Source organism: Rhopalosiphum maidis, chromosome 1 (genome assembly GCF_003676215.2).
Source record: "Rhopalosiphum maidis isolate BTI-1 chromosome 1, ASM367621v3, whole genome shotgun sequence".
NCBI lineage: Eukaryota > Metazoa > Arthropoda > Insecta > Hemiptera > Aphididae > Rhopalosiphum > Rhopalosiphum maidis.
Window position 1 is genome coordinate 58,875,842 of NC_040877.1, and position 24,870 is coordinate 58,900,711.

The 24,870-nt window shown below is 26.4% G+C and overlaps 1 protein-coding gene across 2 annotated transcripts; it reads left to right on the forward strand.

Moving 5' to 3' along the window:
- LOC113547782 (disintegrin and metalloproteinase domain-containing protein 9) lies at nucleotides 1–24,610 on the forward strand. Of its 2 annotated transcripts, XM_026948274.1 has the most exons (18): nucleotides 1–370; nucleotides 12,578–12,687; nucleotides 16,914–16,996; nucleotides 17,082–17,157; nucleotides 17,229–17,311; nucleotides 17,378–17,493; nucleotides 17,548–17,591; nucleotides 17,680–17,844; nucleotides 17,902–18,071; nucleotides 18,141–18,356; nucleotides 18,419–18,517; nucleotides 18,796–18,955; nucleotides 19,033–19,173; nucleotides 20,314–20,489; nucleotides 20,580–20,781; nucleotides 20,856–21,051; nucleotides 21,115–21,253; nucleotides 22,927–24,610. In XM_026948274.1, exons 1-18 carry the CDS (start codon nucleotides 262–264, stop codon nucleotides 24,395–24,397), a joined length of 3,756 nt encoding a protein of 1,251 aa, XP_026804075.1. In that variant the 5' UTR covers nucleotides 1–261; the 3' UTR covers nucleotides 24,398–24,610. The 2 variants fall into 2 exon arrangements, with proteins under 2 accessions (XP_026804075.1, XP_026804077.1); XM_026948276.1 differs by lacking the exons at nucleotides 1–370; nucleotides 12,578–12,687; nucleotides 16,914–16,996; nucleotides 17,082–17,157; nucleotides 17,229–17,311 and having other exon boundaries at nucleotides 17,685–17,844.
- Nucleotides 24,611–24,870: the final 260 nt, after the last annotated feature.

Here is a 24,870-nt window from a genome sequence, read left to right on the forward strand (position 1 = left end):
TCTGTTCCGTCCGCTCATGCGTAGGGTTCGGCACATCGCACGTGAAATAATTAAATTCTATTATAATTTAACTGTTTAATACTTAATAATATCAATGTTTTCATTTTCTACAGTTATTGTTCCATTACAGTGTTGAGTGTTTCACCGTTTTAAAATATCACTATAGTTAATCGGTTGTTAGTATTAACATTTCTTATCCTCACAATTGTTTTCTACTCTTGTGTACCTATTGAAAATTTAACAGCAGACTGAGCTTGATGAATGCTCATCGGCGATATGCTCACATCAAAGGATCTTTATCATATACTGCCTATTTTCAAAGTGCTAGTTCTCACATTTTTAACATTAGTTCATATTCAATATGTTTGCTGTGAGTATTTTTAATTTTATAACATATTATATTAATTGTATACATCATAAGTATCATATGATCTAAAATAGGTAGATTAAAAACTAATATATTGAGTTGTAAATAATTTAACTTTTCTTTTCGATTTTATGATATCTTAAGTTGTAATTAAACTTAATACAGATGCCGAAACAGTTCCATTTAAAAATGTTTGTTATTACTATTTTAAAATTCAACCGTTTTCTGATTAAAAAAGTATATTGTAGTTCTTATTACTGTTAGTTTTAGCTTATTTTCATAAATCTAATGGTAATTATATAATTATTTATCATGTAGATGAATTTACCAAGTACAGTCTACTGAATTAAGTATATAGCTAAATTTATCATATTTTATTCAATGGGGGACATATTTTTTTATGTTCTAGTCAATGTATTTTTCTTTGAATTACAATTTACAATGTTAAAGAAATATAATTTGACAATGTGTTATGTAAGTCGAGAAATTACTGACATTAGTAGGTAATATTGGCATATTGCCATTAGAGCTAAATACATATGTGATATTGTCTATATTATTTATCTTAAGAATTCTTTTTTTTAATGTAGACCCCATTTAAACAATAATTTTGTGTAGAGCATATGCATAATATCTATGTTCTAATAATAATTGCTGATTTTAACTGGTGGTCATAAGTTACATTAAAAAAAAATCTTACTCTTTTTTCAATCAAATTACCTTTTGGATTATTCTGAAGCAATTTGATTAATTGTACAAGATTACAAATAATTTCTAAAATTGTAAAATATCCTTTCTTTCTTATAGTATTTATCCGGTTATCCTTGTGTTTGTTGTTAATATGTAGATATTATTGTGTTCATTAAAAGATATTGTGATGGGAAAGGCGTAGGTCTTAAGTTCCCTAGGATGTTTTCAAATCCCTTCATAAAAAATTAACATACAAAATTTATTATATTTTTAGATTTATAACATCAGATCAAATATATTATGACTTATTACTTATTTAGGTATTTACTTTATTTAAATGTTTATACCTCTATACATATTTAAGAACACAATTTTGATAGTTGAAGCCATTGAAAATTAAAACCCACTTAATTTTGATAATAGTTTAAAAAGTCCCCCCATTTTCCTACAAAAACTAAACTGTTTAGTAAATGTTGATATATATATTCTGCATGTTTTTATTGTCTTTTAGATACTTATTATATATAATATATTTGCTTAAAATTTTTGGTACCTATACTTATAATTATAAACAATTTTTAATACTTTTTTCCTTTTAATTCGTAGTATCAAATTTCATTGTTATATAATAAAAATAAAACCACATGTAACACTATACTTTAAAATGTACAGTGCAAATTATTAAAAATGAGTAGTGTCCTAAATGATTAAATAATATTAAACTCATGACTTCTTTTAATATCTTAAGATGCTTATCTTATAAAAAAAATTTAAAACCAATAATTGTTTTTAAAAATACCTAATTGTAACTACTGATTCATTTTCTTACTACCTTGAATAAAGATGGTAGGCAATTTTTGTGTTATATGGCATGTGTTTTTTTGTGATTAAAACAGGACGCAACTGATGTAGTAGGAAGCCATTCAAGTGATTCAATTTTTACTACTTGATATTATTTCTTTACATATTTACCTAATTAAAAAAATATTTTATAAGTAAAATAATCATTAATTTATGATATTCATTATTGTATTACGTATTATTTATTGTAGTACTCACTGTTATATCTATATACTATAAAATATTACATATATTTGTATAAATATCTAATATTTTTTTTTTTTTTTTGCTGATTAGTGTAATGTTCTAACATTTGCCATGTCCTATATGTTATATATCAATTTCTTCTCTGCCATGTGGACAATTGTTTTTATTTTAGGATATTATGTAGGTTAGTTATTAAACCCAACAAACATATATATATAACAATAATTTTGATTCCTAATTGGTGCTTCTTACACAAACCAGTGGTAGTCCTTGACAAGTCTCAAGGGAGGAAGGTGAAAAATATTTTGCATATCCATGTACATATTTCACTTTTTCCCTGTTAATAAGTATATTGTTCATAAGAAGTAATTTTATGTACTATACACAATAGTAATAAGTTAAATAAACTTTATACCTATAACCTATTTATGAATTTATGATATAATTTGTTTTTATAATGATTAAAGACTAATAAAGTTACTATGTATTTTATTTGTATTTACTATTTACACATTTACACATTTACACAAACCAACTCCAATATATAATAGATTAGTAATTGTTTTAAAAAATGTGTGATAAGTAGGTTTAAACAAATGTACAAAATTCAAAATTAAGATTTACATAATCTAGTTGATGAACAAGCACATCTAATAGTTTTACACTGTACTTTATAGTTACATCTCTTAAAACCTTTTAATCCAGAAATACTATTAAAAGCAGCTACTTAACGGTTATTTCCCCTTTTGCTTTTATTTTAGTTACAATCGTTTCGAGTACCTACACTTAGGTCAAGAATCCATTTTTATGCTTATAACAATAGTCCTAATATTATATTAAATATTTAAAAATTATCTTATAATATTATATAAATTATCTTTGACTTCAAATGCAACTGCGAATACATTTCCAAGTATTATTACAAATGACAAAGAAAATTACGACAACTCCTAAAATATCATGATTTTTAATAATATGATGTATCTATGTATGTTTAATGACTATAATCTGAATTTACCCCTATTCTAGAAATTTTTGGTCGAGATACTACTAGAATTCACGATTTAAGAGGGCCTCGGGTTGTATGTGTTGTTTCCGTCTTACATAAATAAACATAACATATGATGACAAATTTTTGTTCAGTGGAACTAATTTTGTGTATAGCTTAAAACACTTGCAATGTGTTATAAACTTATAAAGTAATAACCAAATTAACTTCTCGTTCAAAATTCAGTTCTTAAGTTATATTTGAAAAAATATTGACATGCATGTTACAACTTCTTATAACATTAGCTGTTTGATACGGATTTGTCTCATTAGTAATTACCGTCTATTAGCTGCCGTTTTGCATTCTACTTACTTTTTAGTTTTTATAACGATACAGAAATATTAAGCGATTTAAAAATAAGAATTGTATGCAAATCTATACATATTAAAGGAAAATAGAAAGATATTATAATATTAATAGTTTAAAAATAATTTTATTAATTTATATATATAAAAAAAAAACAAGGAATTTACAAAATAAAAATGATGTGCGACCAAAATTATTATGACAATAATGAAATAAAAACTTTAAATTAATAAATGGTATGAAAAATACCCATGTGTTACTGTTGATCTAGTGCTAGACTTAAGCGATGGGAAACATTGCGACCGAAACGGTTTTTAAGATTTTTTTTCTATTTCCGTGAATATAAAAAAAACTAAATTGTTATTCACACAATTTTAATTATATATTCTATTATCTTATTTGTATACATGAAACACGTGCGTCGTGCAGTACTTACTTCTACTGAAATTCACCACAAGCGTTAGATACTATAGAAAATATATTAGATACGATACAATATTATGGGAAGTTAAAAAATCTAATAAATATCTAACAGGATATGCAGGGATATCTAAAAAAATTATTCTATATAAAGTTATACCTAAGACAATATTATATTTCCTTATAATAATAAGATTAGATTTTTCATTCAATACCAGTAGGAACTGCAGATTCGGACGTCCGTCGCATAACATATCAGGAACCAATTCGGATGTAATTTAAAATTCATATGGTTACACGACTGCCATGAATTTTGAAACTTAGTCATACATTTATAACTAGAGAATGGATTTTATTGTAAATATATATTTTTACTGAAATAAGATATATTTAATCAGATAAAAATGTGAATAATTTAGATCATTTTAATTGAAATAAGCCCAAATTTCTTAGACATATTTTTACGTATTTAACTTAAATTCCGTTTTCATATAATCTACCAATAAGTAGGTATCATTTTAGTATATGTCTATAGAGTTTAGATACTGATCAGGTTAAATTATTTGCACTGTAGCTGTTCTTTTTTGTCATCGTACATCGAATTTGTGTCGTTTTTCATATAATTGTTTAAAATGCCTAAAATTATAACTTCCATTAAATAATAAGGTAACTGCATACTTAAAATAATTTCCTAATAAATATTTCAAAACGATTAAAAAGTTATTCACAATAACTCTGTAAATGTTGTGAAACATCAGTATCAACAAGTCAACACTTTCAAGTGATTCAGCATTTTTTTATACTATCAAACATAAACAAAATTAAGAGCATCAAAATAAATTTTAATAACAAATTTTAATATCTTTGTTTTTACATCTTATAGTAATTTATTTATATGCAATTGCAGAATTCTAATATTTTTTCAGCTGTGCTATTATTAAAAACTTGATACTTATATTTTATTTTATTATTCTTTATTTTTTTGTTAAGTGATTAATAGGTACATATTTTAATAAAAGTATATACCTATTTTGCTTTTTTCATTACATTAAAACAAAAATATACATTATTTTCTTAACTAACGTATATAGTTACAGCATAAGTCATAATACAACAAAGACACATAATGTCATAGTTCAACTTACATAAAGCATAATTTATAGATTAAAATAACTATGGGTTGATTAAATACTATTCACTATGGCTTATAATATAACAATATGTTAGAAACATAGGTACATTATTCTATTTTTATATATATATATATATATATATACATATTCAACGTTATGCGGGATGACTATTATAGTTTTGGTTTTCTATCAAGCTCGTATTACATTTTCAACCCTTTTTAAGCGAACATTTTCTTTGAAAATGGATCGTCACGGATGCAAATATAATTCTTTGTATAACACGTGCAGAGAACGATAAGACATGTTAAAAATGTAATAAACAAAGGAAGTTCAATTAATTTATCTTTAATTTAGTATAATTTGTTATTATATTGAATAAAAATATGTATTTAAAAACATAATAATAAATGATAAAAAATAGCAAATACGACGGATATGAATTGATTAACTTATACAGGCTACAATTATATTATTAAATGTATTATAGTAATATATATATTATTTTAAATTAGTAAAAATAAAAAATAAGTAAAACAGAAATGAATTCAAACTTGCTAAGTAGCTTTATAATTATAACATTTACAAGTAACCTATAATTTTGAATTTTGATACGTAAATATTTTTTAAAATTATGAGCGCGATAAATACATTGATTTTACAATAGGTAAGTTGTTTTTATTCTGAGAAACTTTTTATGCCAGAAATTGCTTTAATTTTCAATATTGAGGGTAGTTTATACTTTTAAAACAAATTTAAATTAATTTATAGTTTAAAGGATCAAAATTAAAAACAAAAATACCAAATATTTATTTTATCATTTTTTAGACATGATATATTTTTCAAAATAAATGTAATTACCTAAATATATTTTGGCTATTTATAAACATTTAAAAATTATGTTTTATTTAACTCTTTTTTTAAACTTATATTGATTCAATTTATTATAAATATTAATTAAGTATTAAAAAAATTAAAATTTTAAAAAGTTAAAAGTTATTTAAAAAATTTGAAATTTTTACCATTTTTAAACGATATAATGAACGTTATTTTGGGAATAATGGAAAAAACTTATTGTCTTGCCTTCCATAATATTGTAATATTTTAATATAAGTAAATAAATCTATTATAAAATTAAAATATTATGGAGGGCAAGACAATAAGTTTTTTCCATTATTCCCAATATAACGTTCATTATATCGTTTAGAAATGGTGAAAATTCAAATTTTTTAAATAACCTTTAACTTTTCAAAATTTTAATTTTTTTTAAAAAAAACTCATCGCCTTTCCCTCCAAAATATTGACATTTTTTTATTTTATAATAGGTATATTTTATTTACTCTAGAACCAAAATTGAGTTCATTGCGAAACACGTTTTGTCTATGTCGTAATACTACGTGTGACGGAAACAACACATACGGGTACCATGTCCTCTTTAAAAATGTTTGTTATGTTGTAATTAAATAACTAATAATTCTAAAACGCTTAAATATTTCACTATTATTTAAAATTAAAATTGTATATTTATGATTGAATCTAGGCGTGGATCCAGTAAATTTTAACAGGAGGTGCTCGAAAAAAATTATGTTACACCTTTCTATTTTCTATTTAATTTATTAGAGCTAACTTTTTTTTCAAACATCAGTTTTTATTAAATATTAACTTAAAAATACATAAATTTCTTGCATATATTTTACACATATAATTCTTCAATAACTTCCTCTGGAGTAATAAATTTAAATATTTCTGTTGGTGGCTTAGATAATAGGGGGTGTCCGAGTACTCATAGCCCCCTGAATTCACGCCTGATTGAATCCTTTAAATATTTAAAATAAAGTTAAACTATATTTTAGTGTCTAAAGTTTAAATGAGCGGAGTGGAAATGTGGAATAGAACAGGAATTTCCCCGTAAATTATTTTTCCACTTTTAACTTATCAAAACTTTAAATAACTAGTTAATAACTACTCAAAATTTGATTTTTTTTCATTTAAATTATCAGAAAAATATTATACTTTTGTAAACGTTACAACGTTTAAAAAATGAGTGTTAACCTTTTGCATAACCACCTAGTTAATACCTATAATATTTAATTTTTATTTGATGACCAGTTTATAAATAATATGCGTTTGTTCTTGTAATCTTGTGTATCTATATAGACTATACAAACGTGTTATTTGATATTTCACCATAACAAACAACATGAATATTTAAAAAGAATATTAGCAGACCTTGTTTAAAAAATATTTTTATTGTTTATTTTCATCCTCCAAAAAAGTTCTTTACACAATATTTGTTTTGGTAACCGTTTATGTTTTACCAAAACGTCTAGTTAAGTCTAGTAACGAATTTAGTAAGACCAAGAAATATTAAAACAAAATTAATTTCTAGAGTACCTAAATCAAAGGTCGTTAAATAAAATGTTTATAATTATAGGGCACATTTTATTTATAGTTACCAATATGGTAATGATTTATATATGTAATGTATATAGCTTGTTTATGAAACCTTTTTAAAGATTATGCTAAAGCTTAATGATCTTCAATAGATAAATAAAATAATAGTAGTAACATCGAGTAAACAATACAGTATTGTAACTAGCAACTTTATCTGTATAAAAATTAAATTTGACATATTTGGGCCAAATAGTTAATAGACTAATAAGTATATTATATATTATGTATATAATATGATATATAAACAATTTATAATATTATGTATATAATATGATATATAAACAATATATCGGGAGTATAATGATAATATTAAAAAAAAAAAAAAAATAATAATAATACTATTCAAAGACGAAACCGGAAGTTGAATCATGTAATTACTAGGTCTCGCTGTCTTGAGTTTTAATATGACATAGGTATTAAGAAGTCATATGAGTCATAATAACGAATAATACCAATGATAGTTTCATTCTTCAGAACTTTTTTCTTATAAATACCATTCAAATTTAACTTAAGAAAAATGTAATAATTTGTTAGGATTCACATTTTATAATTTAAAATAATATAAAATTATGTTATGATTTCTGGTTTATATACAACGATTTTAGTTATATTTAATTTAGTTAATAAAATATACATATTTCTAAATTTTTAATGTAGCATGCCGTTTAGTCCAATTTAAACTCTTAATTACAAGGATTTTTTTTAAGTAAGTGAATTTAATTTGTAATATTAAAACAATTCTTTTTTGGCTACCAATAAATTTTTATATTTTACTTAAATCATTAAATTTTGAACCGCTAATCTTTGACGCAGACGCTCATATCTTCTCTCGAGATGACGTCATGATGAGATATCTATCTATCATTCAATACTGCTAATGTTTATTTTACTTACGTATTATCTGCATCGTATACGAATAAATAGTATATTTTTCTATTTTAATGTAAAAAAAAGTAATCCTTTAACTATTATACGATTACAGTTCATTTCATTGGTCATTTCATTGTTCCATTCTATGCAGGATGTATATGTATTGAATATTTCATTCGAATAACTAACTATCATATACCTATGACATGCAATTTATTTAATTTGTACTCATTTGATTCGCTGTGTCATTGAAATATTCGATCATTGTGGTGGTTAACGTTTCATCATCATTTCTATATAGTAAAACTGTTAGCTATACTTAATAAACATTTACTTTTATTTGTAACGGATTCCAACGATACGAATAATAATTGTAAGAATTGTGAGAAAGTAAAATTATTAAGATAATATTATACAAATCAATGTTTCTTATAGGTATGTGTTTAAATAAATAAATTAATTAAAATATAATGTCTGCAAATCATTTAAGTATATAATTTGTAATTACATAATGGAAACGAGATATGCAAAATATGAAATAGGTAGACTATTAAATATTAATCATTGATCAGTATTGACAGTATTTACTACATTTTATTTTAATACTTTAATTTTTTATTGGAAAGTATTTTTATGAAAATACTCATAAATAGTGAACTTCATAATCAAATATATATACATGTATCTATCCAATTTGTATTTTATAAAACATTAATCTTAATATTAAGAAGACGGCTCACCCACTTGTTATCTCTTATCTCCATTCTACAAATACATAATATAACAAATTTATACCCAGTATTTAATGTTTAGCTTCTTTGGTTTTAATATTAGATTAAATTCTAATTTATCAGTTATAGATTAGTGAGTTATTGTTATAATCACTTTTATCCCACTAAAAACGTATTTAACAATTAAAATATCGGAAAAAAATGTATAACAATCTATAGACAATGTTGTTACCTTTAGGTTTAGTATAATAACTGATTAATTCAGTATAATTAATGATACAAAAAGTGAACTGCTATACGCGAATTTGCCATGTTACGCACTTGTAAGAAGGAAATAATAAATTGGGTCAAACGTTCTCTTAAAATATCTTAATTTCGATCATTTTTCAGAACCGTATTTTTAATTAAAAATCGTCATAAATATTTACATTATTATATTATTATTATTTTTTGTTATAATAAATTACATAACAATTGATTGATTTTAAAACTATAAATGTACTTAAGAACTTGATATTTTATTTAATCTTTATTTCGGCTGTGTTATATTTATCTGTTTGAAAGGAATTTATTTATAAATTATATTTTTCCTATACCTATAATCTGTATACTTTAAAATTAACATTATAATGGTGAAATAGTAGATCTCTATAAATATAATTTAACTATTTCCTTTTTGTATTGTTAATAAAATAAAATAAAATATATTTTTCTGTTCAATACGTCATATAATTGACGTTTGAAAATATAACCTCCAAAATCATTATTGGATGTATGATTTTATATTATTTAGTATTTACTATAGCTCTTAGTAAATTATTTTATAGTTAGAACAATATTATGATTAAGACAACGCCACACCCGCTGTGTTGTCTCTGTCTTACAAACGTAGTATAACATAGCAAATTTGAATTCAGTAGAACTAATTTTGCGTTGTTAACTTTAATATAAGAATGAATTGACCTATGGTATTATCTTATCAAATTTAAAGGTAAAAACCGAGTTATGAATATTTTTACGTGATGTCAAAATTGATCCTATTGAACATGTTTTTTCTATAATATGTTTTATGTTAGTAAGACAAATACGACACATGCGGGTGTGGTGTTCTCTTAAGTAAGAATTCATACTAAGAATTATTTAAATTTTTTTCGAAAGCTTGATATTTATTGTAATTATTAAAAAAAATTAAATTTCATAGTAATTATCTATTAGTTATAATTTATATGTTTACATTTCCATTTAATGTATGTAATTTAAAATTATTATATATAAGTTCATAAACTATTATTTTATCTTCTAAAAAAACTTCTATGTATTAAAAAATGTGTATTAATTTGTTCACTGTATAGATGACTTAATTTTTTGTGAAACATTCTTAAAAAACTAGCTTTTTTATCAAAGTGTATGATATTATTTATGAATTTATATTTGTAGTAGGGTAAATAATACGTAATCAATTTTAATAAGTTGTCGTTTTAAAAAAACGATTTGGATTTTACAATGTCGATCTATGATTTTAAGTATTTATTCTACTTTTTTTGGCTACTTCTATGTAACCATAAAATCTTAGAATCAAATAGAAGAATTTCCAAAAGAATGTACCTACACTTGTGTGTTGTGTCTATATTTAAAAAAATTTAAAATTCTTCAACTCTTCAAATGTATAATTGTTATGATTTTTATAGACACAATCTACCTATTATGTATTCGCTAACGACGCTAACCAATCATGATTGGTATCATATAATGGTGTTCCAAAATGATCATAATTTTCTTATTATTATTTATGATATAATATATATATATGAATTGAAAATTGAAAATATATTTCTTTTAGACGAAAAAACATAAAATAAAAATGTATTTATAACTTATTTTATTGTGTACTAATAATTAACACTAGTAAATTAAGCTTCACTTAAAATATTTTTTTTAATATAATATTTAGACGTTTAATTTTATAAATACAACGTTGTACATTATTAGTAGGTAGTAGGTACATTGTTTCATTTTTTGCTTGTGTCAAGGTAATTAAAATAGGACGAGTGCTCACATCATAACTCCCAATCCCGTAGAATCTTATTTCTCTACCTTTCCAGCTTTCAATGGTTGTTATAATGAGGTTGGAATGGTTGGATTATAAAAGATAACATAAATAATTCAAAATAATGGTATTATTTGTTGTCTTCGTCTTACAAACGACGTAACACATTTTCGTTCAGAATTTTACTTTTAGTTTCGTTTGTTGGGAATCAATTTAAATATTATTGAATTTAAAGATAAAACCATAATGTGTTTTCCCGGAAAGATTTTATCGATATTTTAATTTTGAAATGTCTAAAACATTTTAAAAACCTGTAAGTTAAATAATATGTTTTGATTTTAAAAAGAATGTTGTAGGTAGAAAGTTTTATAAATTGAATTAGAATATTAAAAAGCAAAACAATATACAGATATTTTGTTTTCAAGCAGCAATCGCTTCACTTCGATCACCTTATTAAGCACATATTTTTAACAATAATAAAAAAAATTAGCGATTCGTAATGTAAAATATCACTTATTTAAATTTCTTAAAAATGTTCTGTCAGTTGTCAGTAGTTTTTTCATGTTATGCATTTGGAAAATACCAGGGAGACAAGAAATAACCTTTTCTAGAATAGTTTTCTGATGTTAACCATTATTTTAAAACTAATAGATTTCTAGCTTTGCTCAGAATCTAAAATTGTATTGTTGAATGTGCAGTTATCTAAAATTCTTATTTAAATTTAACTGATAATGTACAATTTTCACCATAATTATTAATTGGTTAATAATAATTGAAGCCTATTATTATTAAAAGTTAAATAGAATAAACTCTATTGAATTTTTAAACTATTTATAGTTAATTATTTTAAATTGAAATTAGTTATCCTTAAATATACACTTTTAACTATAAAAAAGTGTGACTATACATTTTTATATTTAAAATGAAAAATATGAACTTAGAAAAAAATTGTTTCTATTATGATACGGTGTTTTATTATTGTGTTATTTGTTTGGTGTTGCTCACCAACATGCTCACCAAAATCGGGGGGGGGGGGGTTGAACCCCAAAAAATCTCACTGAATACGTGACTGTACCTATTTAAATACTAATATTTTTAATTTCATCTATTTATAATATAAAGGTGAAGTTAAGCCCCACTTGCTTAATCTATCAATCAACCACTGAAATGAGAATCTATTTGAATATTAGTATATAATTAAAGAGCATTGTAATTTTCCTTAGAATAATATTGTAAAATGTTTATTTTGTTGGTGTTACGGATTTTAATAGTTGGTATATCTTTTAATTTTATGCCATACTTCCATAACACATTTAATGTTAGAACATTAGAGCAATTTTATGTGATTTAATTTTAGTAGATTCCTGCTTAACTTTTTCAGAAGTTTTTTTTTATTTTAAAATATATTCAATTGTATGGAATTTATATTACTATAAGTATACTTAACTGAATATTTGTAATTTTCAGGTGGAATGACTGATCAAATCGACAATCAATTCAATAAATATGCATTTATAGAACCAAAATTATTTAATGCAAGGCATAAAAGAGAAATTCAATCAACCAAAATAAATCCGGTTAGTTCATATTACTATTATACATTATAAATTATATTAATTTATTTGAAATTCTATGAGAATAAACATACTAAAATCATGTTTATTGATTCGTGTAATCAACAATACGTTTATAAATACAATCTAAACAATATTATATTATGTACAATTATTTTACATTTATTTAATATGTGAACATATTAAAACATATCATTCAAATAATTATAAACGTGACATTTATGTAATTGGGTTTCTTTTGCTATTTTAATAATTAAAATAAATATTATCACATGGATTACGTTTACGTTATCAGTTGTAATTAAACTGATTAAAATCCAAGATAATTATTGTGTTTCCTGACTACATGGGTACCTATGTATGGTACTGTACATTATAAAATTATTAAAATTCTTTCCACTGTTAAACTATTTAATATTTAGTCTGCAAGCAGACAATATTTAATAGGTGACCTAGGCCACCTAGGGTAATTTACATAAAATTAGCTCTACCTATAAATAATACACAAATTTCCAGACTATCCCCCCTTATTTCATTAAACGGAAAAGTTTGGTATTTCAAAAATTCATCCAATTATTCTAATGAATGCTCTTGGCCCTTGGGGCACTTAAATGTCTAGTATTTCTAAAATGTGTCTTGTATCCTTTGAAGTTTTGTAAAAAGAAATAATTAATTGTTGCGCGTTTGTTTTAAAAATGAATTCGTGTAATACTATTAATTTTAAGATAGTAATCAATTTTAACTTAAAATACGTACCTATGAGTTATAACAATTAATGAAATACATTTTTAATTCTTGTTCAGAAAATATAATTATATAATTATTGTCTATTGAGATATCAAACCCAACATTGAGTTTTATTAATGATATTTCGAGGGAGAATTTAAAAAATATAAAAAATAATTTTTCATGCGGCAAAATTTTTCGAGTACAATAAAATTAATAAAACTTGTAATTTCAAATTAAATTAAAATTCTTTAACCTCTGAGAATTATACATATCAAATTAAATTCATTGCTATTTATTATTAATGAAAAAGTAATACCTTCATAATCTTATTATATTTCCACATATAGTACATATTTCATATTTTGATATTTTGCGTACTAATGTATCAAATAGTTCATAATTTAATATATGTATTATGCTGCATATCGCACATGTAAGTTTTTCTTGTGAGCCAATTGATCAATGGGACCAAAATATAAACATTAATAATTACATTATCTTCAATCGACGTACACAAATATACGATTTATCTATAAAAATAATAATATCAATAGCAATTTCGAACCAGTTGTATAGTGTACATGTTTCTGTTTGATAAGATATACTACATTTTAAAATTTTAAGAACATTTAATTTGTTACTTTTTTACGCAATAGCTTATCTGTGAATTTTGGTATTCAATACAAATTTGCACTATTTGCTGCAATGACTGATGAGTAGTTGTTGGAAATTACAATACTAAAAGAAGATTGAAAAAAAATAAATACAATTTTACCATTAGACTTTTGATGTGACTACCTATAGCGCTATGGCTTAATTATAGCAGGCCTTGCCATTTGGGTACCTACTAATTTATCAATAATACACATATCATCAATAATATTTATCTGGTACCTATACCTATAAACTGATTTAAAATATTGCCCGGTGATAGTACGCCTCTTAATTTATTATGTTACATCTGCTGTTATATAATAATCGAGGACACCAATGATAATATTATTTACCATATTGATAAACTTTTAACACTTTCAGACATCAATTTTATGATTTTAAAATAGCATTTCCGGTGTTTTGCAATTGTGTATATACCTAACCTTTATTGGTCTCTTTAGAAACTTTTAAATGACTCATAAATTATTGAATAATAACATTTTATTTTATTTACTCCTCGTCGTCCAAAAAAATAGTATATACAATGTTTTATAATTATTTTAATCTTGATTCATTTATCCATAGCCATGACTATAATATTTAATCAACTTTACGTTAAAAATAATTAGTACCTACGTCTCATTTTCAGCATTTTCATAATAAAATAGTAATTATAAATGTGGATTTATTGACCCCTAATTTAAACTTTAAAGTCACGATGAATTAATATTAAATACTAAGTTAGAAAATGTATATGTTTTATGATGTATATTTTAAAAAACACTAACTAGCAATTACAATTTCTTTTTCAATTACAAAACGGGTAATATTTTATTTATCTTTACGATTAAAGTACCTTTAAAATTAAGTAATAAATAAAATAATAAATTCAAATTTAAATGCAATTTATTGTAAATGTATAATGTAAAACATAAATACTAAAATAAATAATATTGTATAACATGCGAGTTACTATATGCATAAAAAATGGACAAATATGGCCTAAAACTATGGTTTTTTTTATAAAAGTATGAATAGTATGACTTAGGTTTTAAAATAATAAAATAAGTTACAGGGTTTTTAAATTAAAGTAAATGCAGATAAATATAACATTGATTACATAATAAATGATGAGTTGGTAAAATTTGAGTTTATCTCTTTTTCTTCTATTGGATTGACAGGCTTTATACTAAAATCTTTGTTTTTATTTTTTCTCAAAATTGTATACGTAAAGTTTTTATTTAAATTATAAAGTCATAGTTTATGCCATAAAAACATCAAAAATATCCTTAAAATGTTTAAAATATGCTGTAAAAACTTTAAAATGTTGAAATACACTTAAAGAAATAGTAATTTTAATCATCTTTTCATTAAACATATATATTTTTTACTTAGTATACGGTGTACTACAGTCGACCAGTAAAAATATACAAACTGAGTCTTAGTTATCAATAACCCGTATGCCCGTACTTATAAGTAGAAGCGCCGTATCGCTTTTTACCTTGAGGCTTGAAGAATCGTCTTTGTTATGGCATCGTCTAAGATCTTCCAATACTTGTACACACCAAGGACGTTTCTGAGCTATTACTACATTGTCACTAATTCATCAGATTCAGAAAATTACCCATCCGTGCGCATCATTATCAATGGACAACGTTCTCTTTTGAAAGTTAATATTTATTTTTAGATATATTAAACAGTCTCTAATTCATTTTCGATAAAATAGTGTAATCGAATATACTTAGGTAAAATCATATTATAACTTAATGTAATATTACAATAGATTCTTCAATATAATTATGCTTTAAAAAATATTGTATACATTTTAAAATTAATATAATTAATTCATAGTTATTTTATAATTAGTCTTCCAAAAATTACCCTAAATATGGTCATGAAATTAAAAATACATGAACCATTTTTATAAATTTAAAAAATACGTGTCTTGATTTTAGGCCAGATTTGGAATACGTGTACAAAAAAGACTTAACATATTTTTTTTTAAGCTTATTGTATTTGGGGATAATACTATGTAAAAAATCAGGCACTGTTTTAGTGTTTTTTATTACATCTGAATAGTGATATCTACTAAATATCCAGTAACTTTAGAACACGAATCATTGTAACTATTCAGTGCTCAAATTGGGAAAAATTAAGTAGAGAAGCTCAATCCAACGATTTAAAAACTTTTGCACAATTACTTAACACAGACACATGGGGTTCCCCTCCCCCTCGCCAACCTTACTTATATCTTGAATACCACTTTTCGTTACATAGATAAATTCCAAATATAATATATTTTGATAATAATACCTACATCCTACATGTTACAGTAGAAAAAATATAATAATCAACATTTATTCAGTATACTAAATAGATAACAAAATGAATAATTATTGTTTTTTATATTAAAAATCGTAAAATTCATTATATATTGACGTAAATTGAAATCCACATTTTAATAAAAATTATTTTAGACAGAAGTTTGTGCTGTCCCCCCCATTCCAGTAAAAAAATATAGTTGGGATATGAACAAAAAAAATAGTAGAGGAACTTCGTCTCACTGCGGGCTCTGCGCACCACCACCCCCTCCCACCATTTGATCACTCAGTTACATTATGTTATTAATGTAATATGTGAACTATTTAATATAAATTAATATCTTCTATAGTTTTATGTTTATATGTAATAAATTTGTATGTATCGTTTCTGTTTTGCACTATGATTATGTAGGTAAAACACAACAATTATTATCAGTGATATAGTTTGAAAAGCTATCTACAAGTCTAATTTTATTCAATAAGATTATTGTTTTTGTTTTATTATATTTTTTTGTACTTTTGTAGAATGGCCTAGAGCATGCTCATGGTATTACCTTAACATTTGTCAACAATCGACAAGAATATATTATTGATCTCAGCCTTAACAAGTAAGTCAGAATATTATTTATTTAATCAACAACAATTTTAATAATTATGAAACTAATTTATTTTATAACTTTTTACTATCTACAGAGGACTAATTCCAATTAATTATTTTGAAAAACATCAGAAGGATGGATCTCATGTGATAAATAGACCAAAAGCTAATGTAAATTTACATTTTCATTATATCCTAACAGTTTAATCATATTTAGTTAATTTATAATTATATATTAATAGGAACTTGAATTTTGTAATTATAATGGTAAAATTCGTGATTTACCAAATTCCTGGGCAGCAATTTCTACGTGTAATGGCATAAGGTTATTATAATAACTACTTATAAAATAATAGAACAATTTAATAATTAGTGACTATTCTTTTTATAGAGGAATGTTTTTTGATGGGGTTTCATATCATTATATTGAAAATGTTGAACGTGAACCAGGTGATAAGTACCATATTTTGTACAAACATGAAGATCTAAAAACTAATTATACCTGCGGTAAGTGATTGTAAAACTATATTTTGAATTTTAAGCATAACTTTTTATTTTCAGGATTTCCTAGTGCTCCTGAATTAACACCTAATGAAATCAAACGTGTAAGTAGATTTATTTTTATAAATGTAGCATACTATGAAATGAGTTCTTTTGTGTAATATATAATATGTATCTATTTAATATTTTTAGAATAGAAGAAACACGAGGTCCTTGAAGGGACCATATAAACAAAATGATAAATCTAGATTTATCGAATTAGTTCTTGTTGTTGACCAAGAAGAGTATAAATCGTTTAACAGTGATTTGTCTAAAGTCCATCAGCATACTAAAGATATGGCAAATATAATAAATTCTGTAAGTGGTATCTGTTAATATTAAGACATTGCATGACATGTTATTGTTATTTTTCAGCTTTATGTACCATTAAACATATTCATTACACTTGTTGGAGTGGTTGTATGGACTGATTATAATGAAATTACAATAGCTTCAAATGGTGACACTACATTGACTAATTTCTTAACCTATCGTCGTGAACATCTTGTCAAAGATCATCCTAATGATAATGCTCAATTACTAACGTAAATATAATACTTTGAAAATTATAAAAAACTAAGTATATATTTTTTGAATTTTGATTTTTTTTTTAGAAAACTCCAGTTTGAAAATGGTGTTGTTGGTAAAGCTTTAAAAGGACCTATATGTACTTATGAATTTAGTGGGGGTGTAAACAGTGACCACAGTGTTGTACAGGGTTTGGTAGCAACAACTATAGCACATGAAATAGGCCACAACTTGGGTATGGAACATGATACAACTGAGTGTGATTGTCCTAATGAACGATGTGTTATGGCGCCTTCTTCAGGGTTAGATGATAGATAAACTTAAATGATGTAAATACTATATTTAATTTTATATTTTTCTTTAGAACACAGAGTCCAACCCATTGGAGTTCTTGTAGTTTGGAATATTTAGCGCTTGCGTTTGAACATGGAATGGACTATTGTTTAAGAAACAAACCTGTTAGGTAAAGCTTACTAAGCAAAATTTTAATGTATATTCTAATAAAAAAATTTTCCAATTTAAAAAGGATGATTCATTTATCAAATAACACTTATTACTTCAATATTTATTAACTTTTTTTAAAATATTTTTTTTACATAATTTCCAGTTGAAACATTAGGTATTTTCAAAACAGTGAATAGTATATTATAGATATTAAAGTAATGAATGTTGTTTGATAAAAGAATCACCTAGTTAACTCGTATAATTATACATATTTACTCAAATTGCTTTTATTGTTAGATTATTTGAAAGCCCAGAGTGTGGTAATAGTTTTGTAGAAGAAGGAGAACAGTGTGATTGTGGTTTAAAACATATGTGTACCAATCCTTGTTGCAATCCAAATACATGTATGTTTTATGATAATGCCACTTGTGCTACAGGGGAATGTTGTGATTTAAATGTAAATTGAAACTGTTTACTTTTAATTTTAATAAATATTCAATACATAATAGTTAAAATTTAATTTAATATTATTAGACTTGCCGTTGGAAGTTGGCCGGTGTGGAATGTAGATCAGCTCCACATGAATGTGATTTACCTGAGTACTGTACAGGAGATTCAGAGTATTGTCCAGATAATGTGTTCAAATTTGACGGATCTGCTTGTGAATCAACTGAGGTATATTTAAAATATGCTGTATTTAAACTTCTAAGGGTATCTAATTATTTTTATAAAAGTTAATTATTTGTAATTGTATACTATAGAATATCCATCCATTAGGTAAGTCGGTCACTAGGAGTCTAGGACCATCTATATATACAACCTTACCTGTAGTTTTCCGATGCTTGTATCCTCTTGTAACCAAAAACGTGTTAAGATTTTTTATTCATGCCTTTATTTTTTTTAATAATAACAATATTTATTTAATATTTTTAATAATTAAAACAACAAGAAATGAAAATTAAATTAAATTACAATATACCCATTCTTGACTTAATAACTCTCGTGGACCTCTATTTACAACTCATGTAGCCTCAATTTTTTTTTTGTTGACATGACCCCTTGCAAGTCAGAATTGAGGGGGTCAATATAAATCACTTTTGGGACCTCTATAATCTAATTGAATCCTTCTCCTAATACTTCTACATCTTTCATTACTATGTCTTCATTTCTGAATCGTGATCTTCCCAGTGATCTTTTTCCATAAAGATTTTCTTCTAATACTATGCGTTTGAGTTAGTGTGAACTCTGCTATGCATATTCAGCTCATTGTAGTCTATTGTTCCTTATCATTTTCAGTATACTCAGTTTGTGGAAAAGTGTTCTTAATTCAACGTTTTTATCCTCCATTTACCGTGTAGTGAATCCTTTGTAGGTTCAAAAATCTTTTGCAGTATTTTTTCTCTCCAAAACTAATAATATTTGATCAATTTTTCTTAATACCCATCTCTCAGGTCCATATGTATTTACTGATTGTATTACTTTTATTAATTTAATGTATAATTGTATTTTTAAATCTTTTGAAAGTGATTATGATCTTAGTCATTTTGTAAGATTATAGACATTTATTTTCAGTTTGAATTTTTGCCGTTATTTCTTTTTTAATTTCATATCTAAAGTAATCATTCGTAAAAAAGGATATCAAACATTATAATGTTCAATTTTAGAACAATTACATTTAAAAATATTATAAAAATAAAAATTTTTAGTACCCAAAATATTAATTCCTATTATAATTAATAATTTTGCTTATTTTAACACATGTGTATCAATTAATTTTAAGTATAATAATTATACTTATAATTTTATCTTTTATAGGCATTTTGCTTTAATGGAAGTTGTCGTACAAAGGAATATCAATGTCGTTTATTATGGGGTCCTACTGGGGAATCATCAAATGAACAGTGTTATAAAATGATGAATATTAAGGGTTCACCACAAGGTAATTGTGGTTATAATCGCCTGAACCAGACTTATGTAAAATGTAACCAGGAGTAGGTTGATTTTTTTATTAATAATTTTTTCATTTGTTGAACATGTTTAATTTTGGTTTTATTGTATTATGTACCTATTTGTTCAATTAGAAATGTACTATGTGGCATGTTACAATGTAAGCATAAAAATGAACGTTTAGAATTTGGTATGGAGACTGTATCCACCGTATCACACACATTTATTAGCTCTAATGGATTAATGATACCTTGTAGAACTGCTATTGTGGACTTGGGATTAAATGATGTTGATCCTGGTTTAACACCAGATGGTGCAAAATGTGGTGACAATAAGGTTTGTATTATAATAGTATAGATTATAAAAATTATTTTTGATCTTATAGAATTATTTATTGTTTAAATTTTAAGATGTGTGTGAACCAAAAATGTGTGGCAGTGAAAGATTTTATAGCCCAAAGTAAAAATTGTAAAAATAATTGCAATGGAAATGGAGTTTGCAACAATCAAGGACATTGTCACTGTAAAATTGGTTATGCGCCACCATACTGTGATCATCCTGGTCCTGGAGGAAGTGATGATTCTGGACCAGCATCCAGTCCAAACAGTACTTTAAATAATGTTTTATGATTGTATTCATTGTAACATATTTATTTGTTTTTAATTTCAGCATTCAAAGGATTCATGACTGGAATGTATGTTTTAACATTTGGGGCCATTCCACTCTTGTTAGCTATTTTGTTATTTGCCTATTGTTCAAAGAATCATTCACCGTCTGACTGGAATAAAACTAATCGCAAAAAGCTATCGTATGTATCTAAATGTTTGCCATTTATTCAACGTTTGCAACATTTGGTCATTGATGATGGTGATGGTAATAGCAATGCTTGCACTACTACTACTACTACTACTACTAGACAGCTTCCTAGTATAAACACTGTGTCATCCCTAGTTACGCAATACAACAGTGACATTTACTCAGAACCATCTAAGACTAGTAGTTTTTGTAATAATACATCAGAGCAAATTTTAGAAAATGCTTATATCAACAACGCATGTTCTATACAATCACCAAATTATATTGATGCTGTGAAATCTCGTCTAAGTAAAAGTGATATTATTATTACAAATCTTATGTCTACAACTAATCCGCAAGTGAATAGTTATTTGCAAAACGGTGTATGGGGAAATTCAAAATAATTATTTTTTTAGTAAATTATAATTTATATAACTTATGACAACTTAAAAATTGAGATTACTTGCTTACACTAATCATAGAAGTCTCAGATATCTGGCTACTTGATTATTGTATGCGTCTAGTAATCCACCCCTTTTAATTTTCAATAATAATTATTAGCTTATAGCAGGGATGGGCAACTCAAAGTAACTAGCGGGCCACTTTTAAATACTTTAAAATCTAGCGGGCCGCAGTGCATAGGAGAAAGCAAAAAAAAAATTAAAATTTTATTTTTTATATAGACAATTTAGTAAAATCCACTTCTATTATATGATATGAAATTATATGAAGTAATTTGAAAATGTAGCACGGGCCAGATAAAAAAGGTACGCGGGCCGCCAGTTGCCCATCCCTGGCTTATAGCTACAATTATTTATGTATGTATGTATGGTTTTTATTTTAATTCAATTTAATTAATAAACATTTTTTCTTTGCATATTTTAAAATTTAAACATTATGTGTCAATATGTGATTACTAATTAATTTCTGATTTTTTTGTAAAATATATATATATATATATGATATTTATCATCACATATAAAATTGATAAATTCAATTGACAACCCTGATAAACTAATTGTACATTTTATCCAAGAAAATTTCAAGACTGTAGTCAAAAACTCATGCATAACAAAAACAAAATATATAATTAAAAATACAATAATATGTATATGTATACCTATTTAATACAGTTTTTTATTTATAAATTTTAATACTGTGGTTCCGTCTATGCTGGATTTCCATAACTACTGTAATTAAGACATAATAGGAAGAATAGTATATAATAAATGTATATTCTTTGTATTATCGTTTATAATTAATACTTGCATTACAATTATATTTGTTTTCTATTATTTTTTTTTGTAAATATCTTCTTGATATTTAAACTTAAAAAATTATAATTAGCAAAAATGTATTTAATTTAAAATATTTTCGTTTAGTAAACTAATTCTTGCATAACATATAGTGCGCATATTATGCCTTAGATGTGCATTGCGGATATGTATTTACTATATTGCTTTACTTAACAACTAACATTTATTAGTGATTGCTAATTACACTTGTATTATCTTATATGTTGCTTTATATTGCATATTTATGTTTCTAATTATTGTTGGTCGATGAAATATTAAATTAACCTTGTCTTATGCATGCTATACAATCATGTACATTTTATTCAACTGTACTTTTACTATTGGTCTTTCACTTGCCGGTGTTAAATATTTTCAAATTTTCTTTTAACAGCAATGATTCAGAAATCGGTAACAAACCTAATGGCACTGTTTCGCCCTCGAGTACATTATTGATAGACAATCAAAAACCACTTTCACTTCGTGCAGAACTAGTAGGTAACTACAAAGGATTTAGCATTAAACCGTTGGCGCCAAACGAACAGCCGGTCGTCTCCCGGACTCCAAGCAGACCGGCGCCTTCTGCGCCTGCCGCTGTTACCGCGGCGTTGAACGAAAGAGGCGGTAGGCTGCAGATAAGTCAACCGGTGTTGGACGCGACAACGTCGTCTACCGTACACAAGTTGGTGTCTATACCATCGAAGCCGGCGCCGCCTGTACCAACTGCCGCTAGACCGGCGTCGTTGATGGCGGCGGACAACAAAAATAGTAGTGCCGGAGGCGGAGGGTATCCGACACTGCGCAGGATTACGTCGTTTATGAAAAACCAAAAGGCCGACGATAAAAAAAACACGATCCCCCGCGCCAACGCCAAATTCGACAAGGAAGAGCTGAAAAAACTGGAAATATCGCACCCAATCCTCCAGAAGGAGATAAACGTACCGTCGGAACCATTGCCACTGGAGGCGGATCAACACAAAGCCGTCGTGCTCAGGGCTCAGAGTTTGCGCATTGCCAACAACACCAATCAAAGGCCACGCGTACCGAACTTCGGGTCAATGAAGTACAAGCGGCCCACCAGCGTTGCAGCCCCGACGACGGCGGCGTCGGCAGCAGCGACTGTCACCTGTTCGAGGCCCACTTCGCCGCCACCGCCGCGTCCACCGGCTTCGCAACCGGTCCAGGTCCATGCCGACTACCAGATACCTAGACCGTTGGCGACTGACTGCAGAAACGACGTTTTACGGGCCGCAAACGTCAGTTGTGACGAGCCACACTTGGAGAATATCTATTCGGTGATCGACGAGCGGATCACGGTAGACGATGACGACTCGTGCGCATACAAAGTGCCCAAGTCGTTGGAGAGTTCGTTGCTGGGCGAAATCGTGTCGGCGATACAAGAACGAAATCACGAGTCCATTTACACCAGTAAACCAGCCGTCGATCTGCCTCCACCGCAACAGCAGACTTACGAAAACTATATGTCATCGCCGGCCGGTTCGACCACCAGTTCTGGGTACATGCGCCCCGTGGACGTCAAGTCGCGGGCGGCCTCGTATGATCAGCCGGACTTGGTCAAAAACTGTGATGAAAACCGATCGTTAAACCCTTCGCCAGACGTGCTAGAAGCCAAAAAGCTACCTACAGCCGACAAACCGACCGTACTGTTTCCAAAACCGGTTGTCGGTGTAGCCAGCAAGTCGGCGTTAACAGCTACGGTGGGTCTGAAAAAAAAACTCTCGGACAGTAGCCGATACCCATCGAAAGGCGTGGCCGATATTCAAAAGAGATTTGAAAGCCACGGGAGTGTACTGAAAAAGAATCCTCCCGTGTCGACCAAACCGACTATTTCAGGGAACAGGTAATGGCGGTTGACATAAACAGTATAAGGATGTTTTATTATTATTTATTTATTTTTGGGGGGGTGGACGAAAGACTGCTGTCATGACACCCGCTTTTTATATACAATTTTTTACATACACAATGGTGCTTATATTTATCATTTTTATTTAGGAGTTAATTATTACTTGTATGTAATTATTTTGGTGTACATACAGTATTGTTTTATTATGTTTGAACAAAATGACTTATTATTAAAAAAAAAAAAAAACCATGTGATAAACTTTACTCAAAAATTAAATTTATTTGTGTTAGTTCCTTTAAAGAAAATATTGCAAATTTCAATTTCTCGGAGTAGTTTTATAATATTATTTTCATTTTTATGTGTAGTCTTCAAGCTGCACACCAAATTATATTATAATAATAATAAATAATTAACCAAACCTTTGGGATGCATTATTTACCTATGGCTTCATGGCTTATAACTCCATTCGTAATT

Bases quoted from the DNA above. Each gene is read 5' to 3' on its own strand.
- LOC113547782 (XM_026948274.1), top strand. From the start codon at position 262: ATGCTCATCGGCGATATGCTCACATCAAAGGATCTTTATCATATACTG. The intron at 18,072-18,140 runs GTAAATATAATA...TTTTTTTTTTAG, and splicing joins GATAATGCTCAATTACTAAC to AAAACTCCAGTTTGAAAATG. The intron at 20,490-20,579 runs GTAGGTTGATTT...TTGTTCAATTAG, and splicing joins TATGTAAAATGTAACCAGGA to AAATGTACTATGTGGCATGT.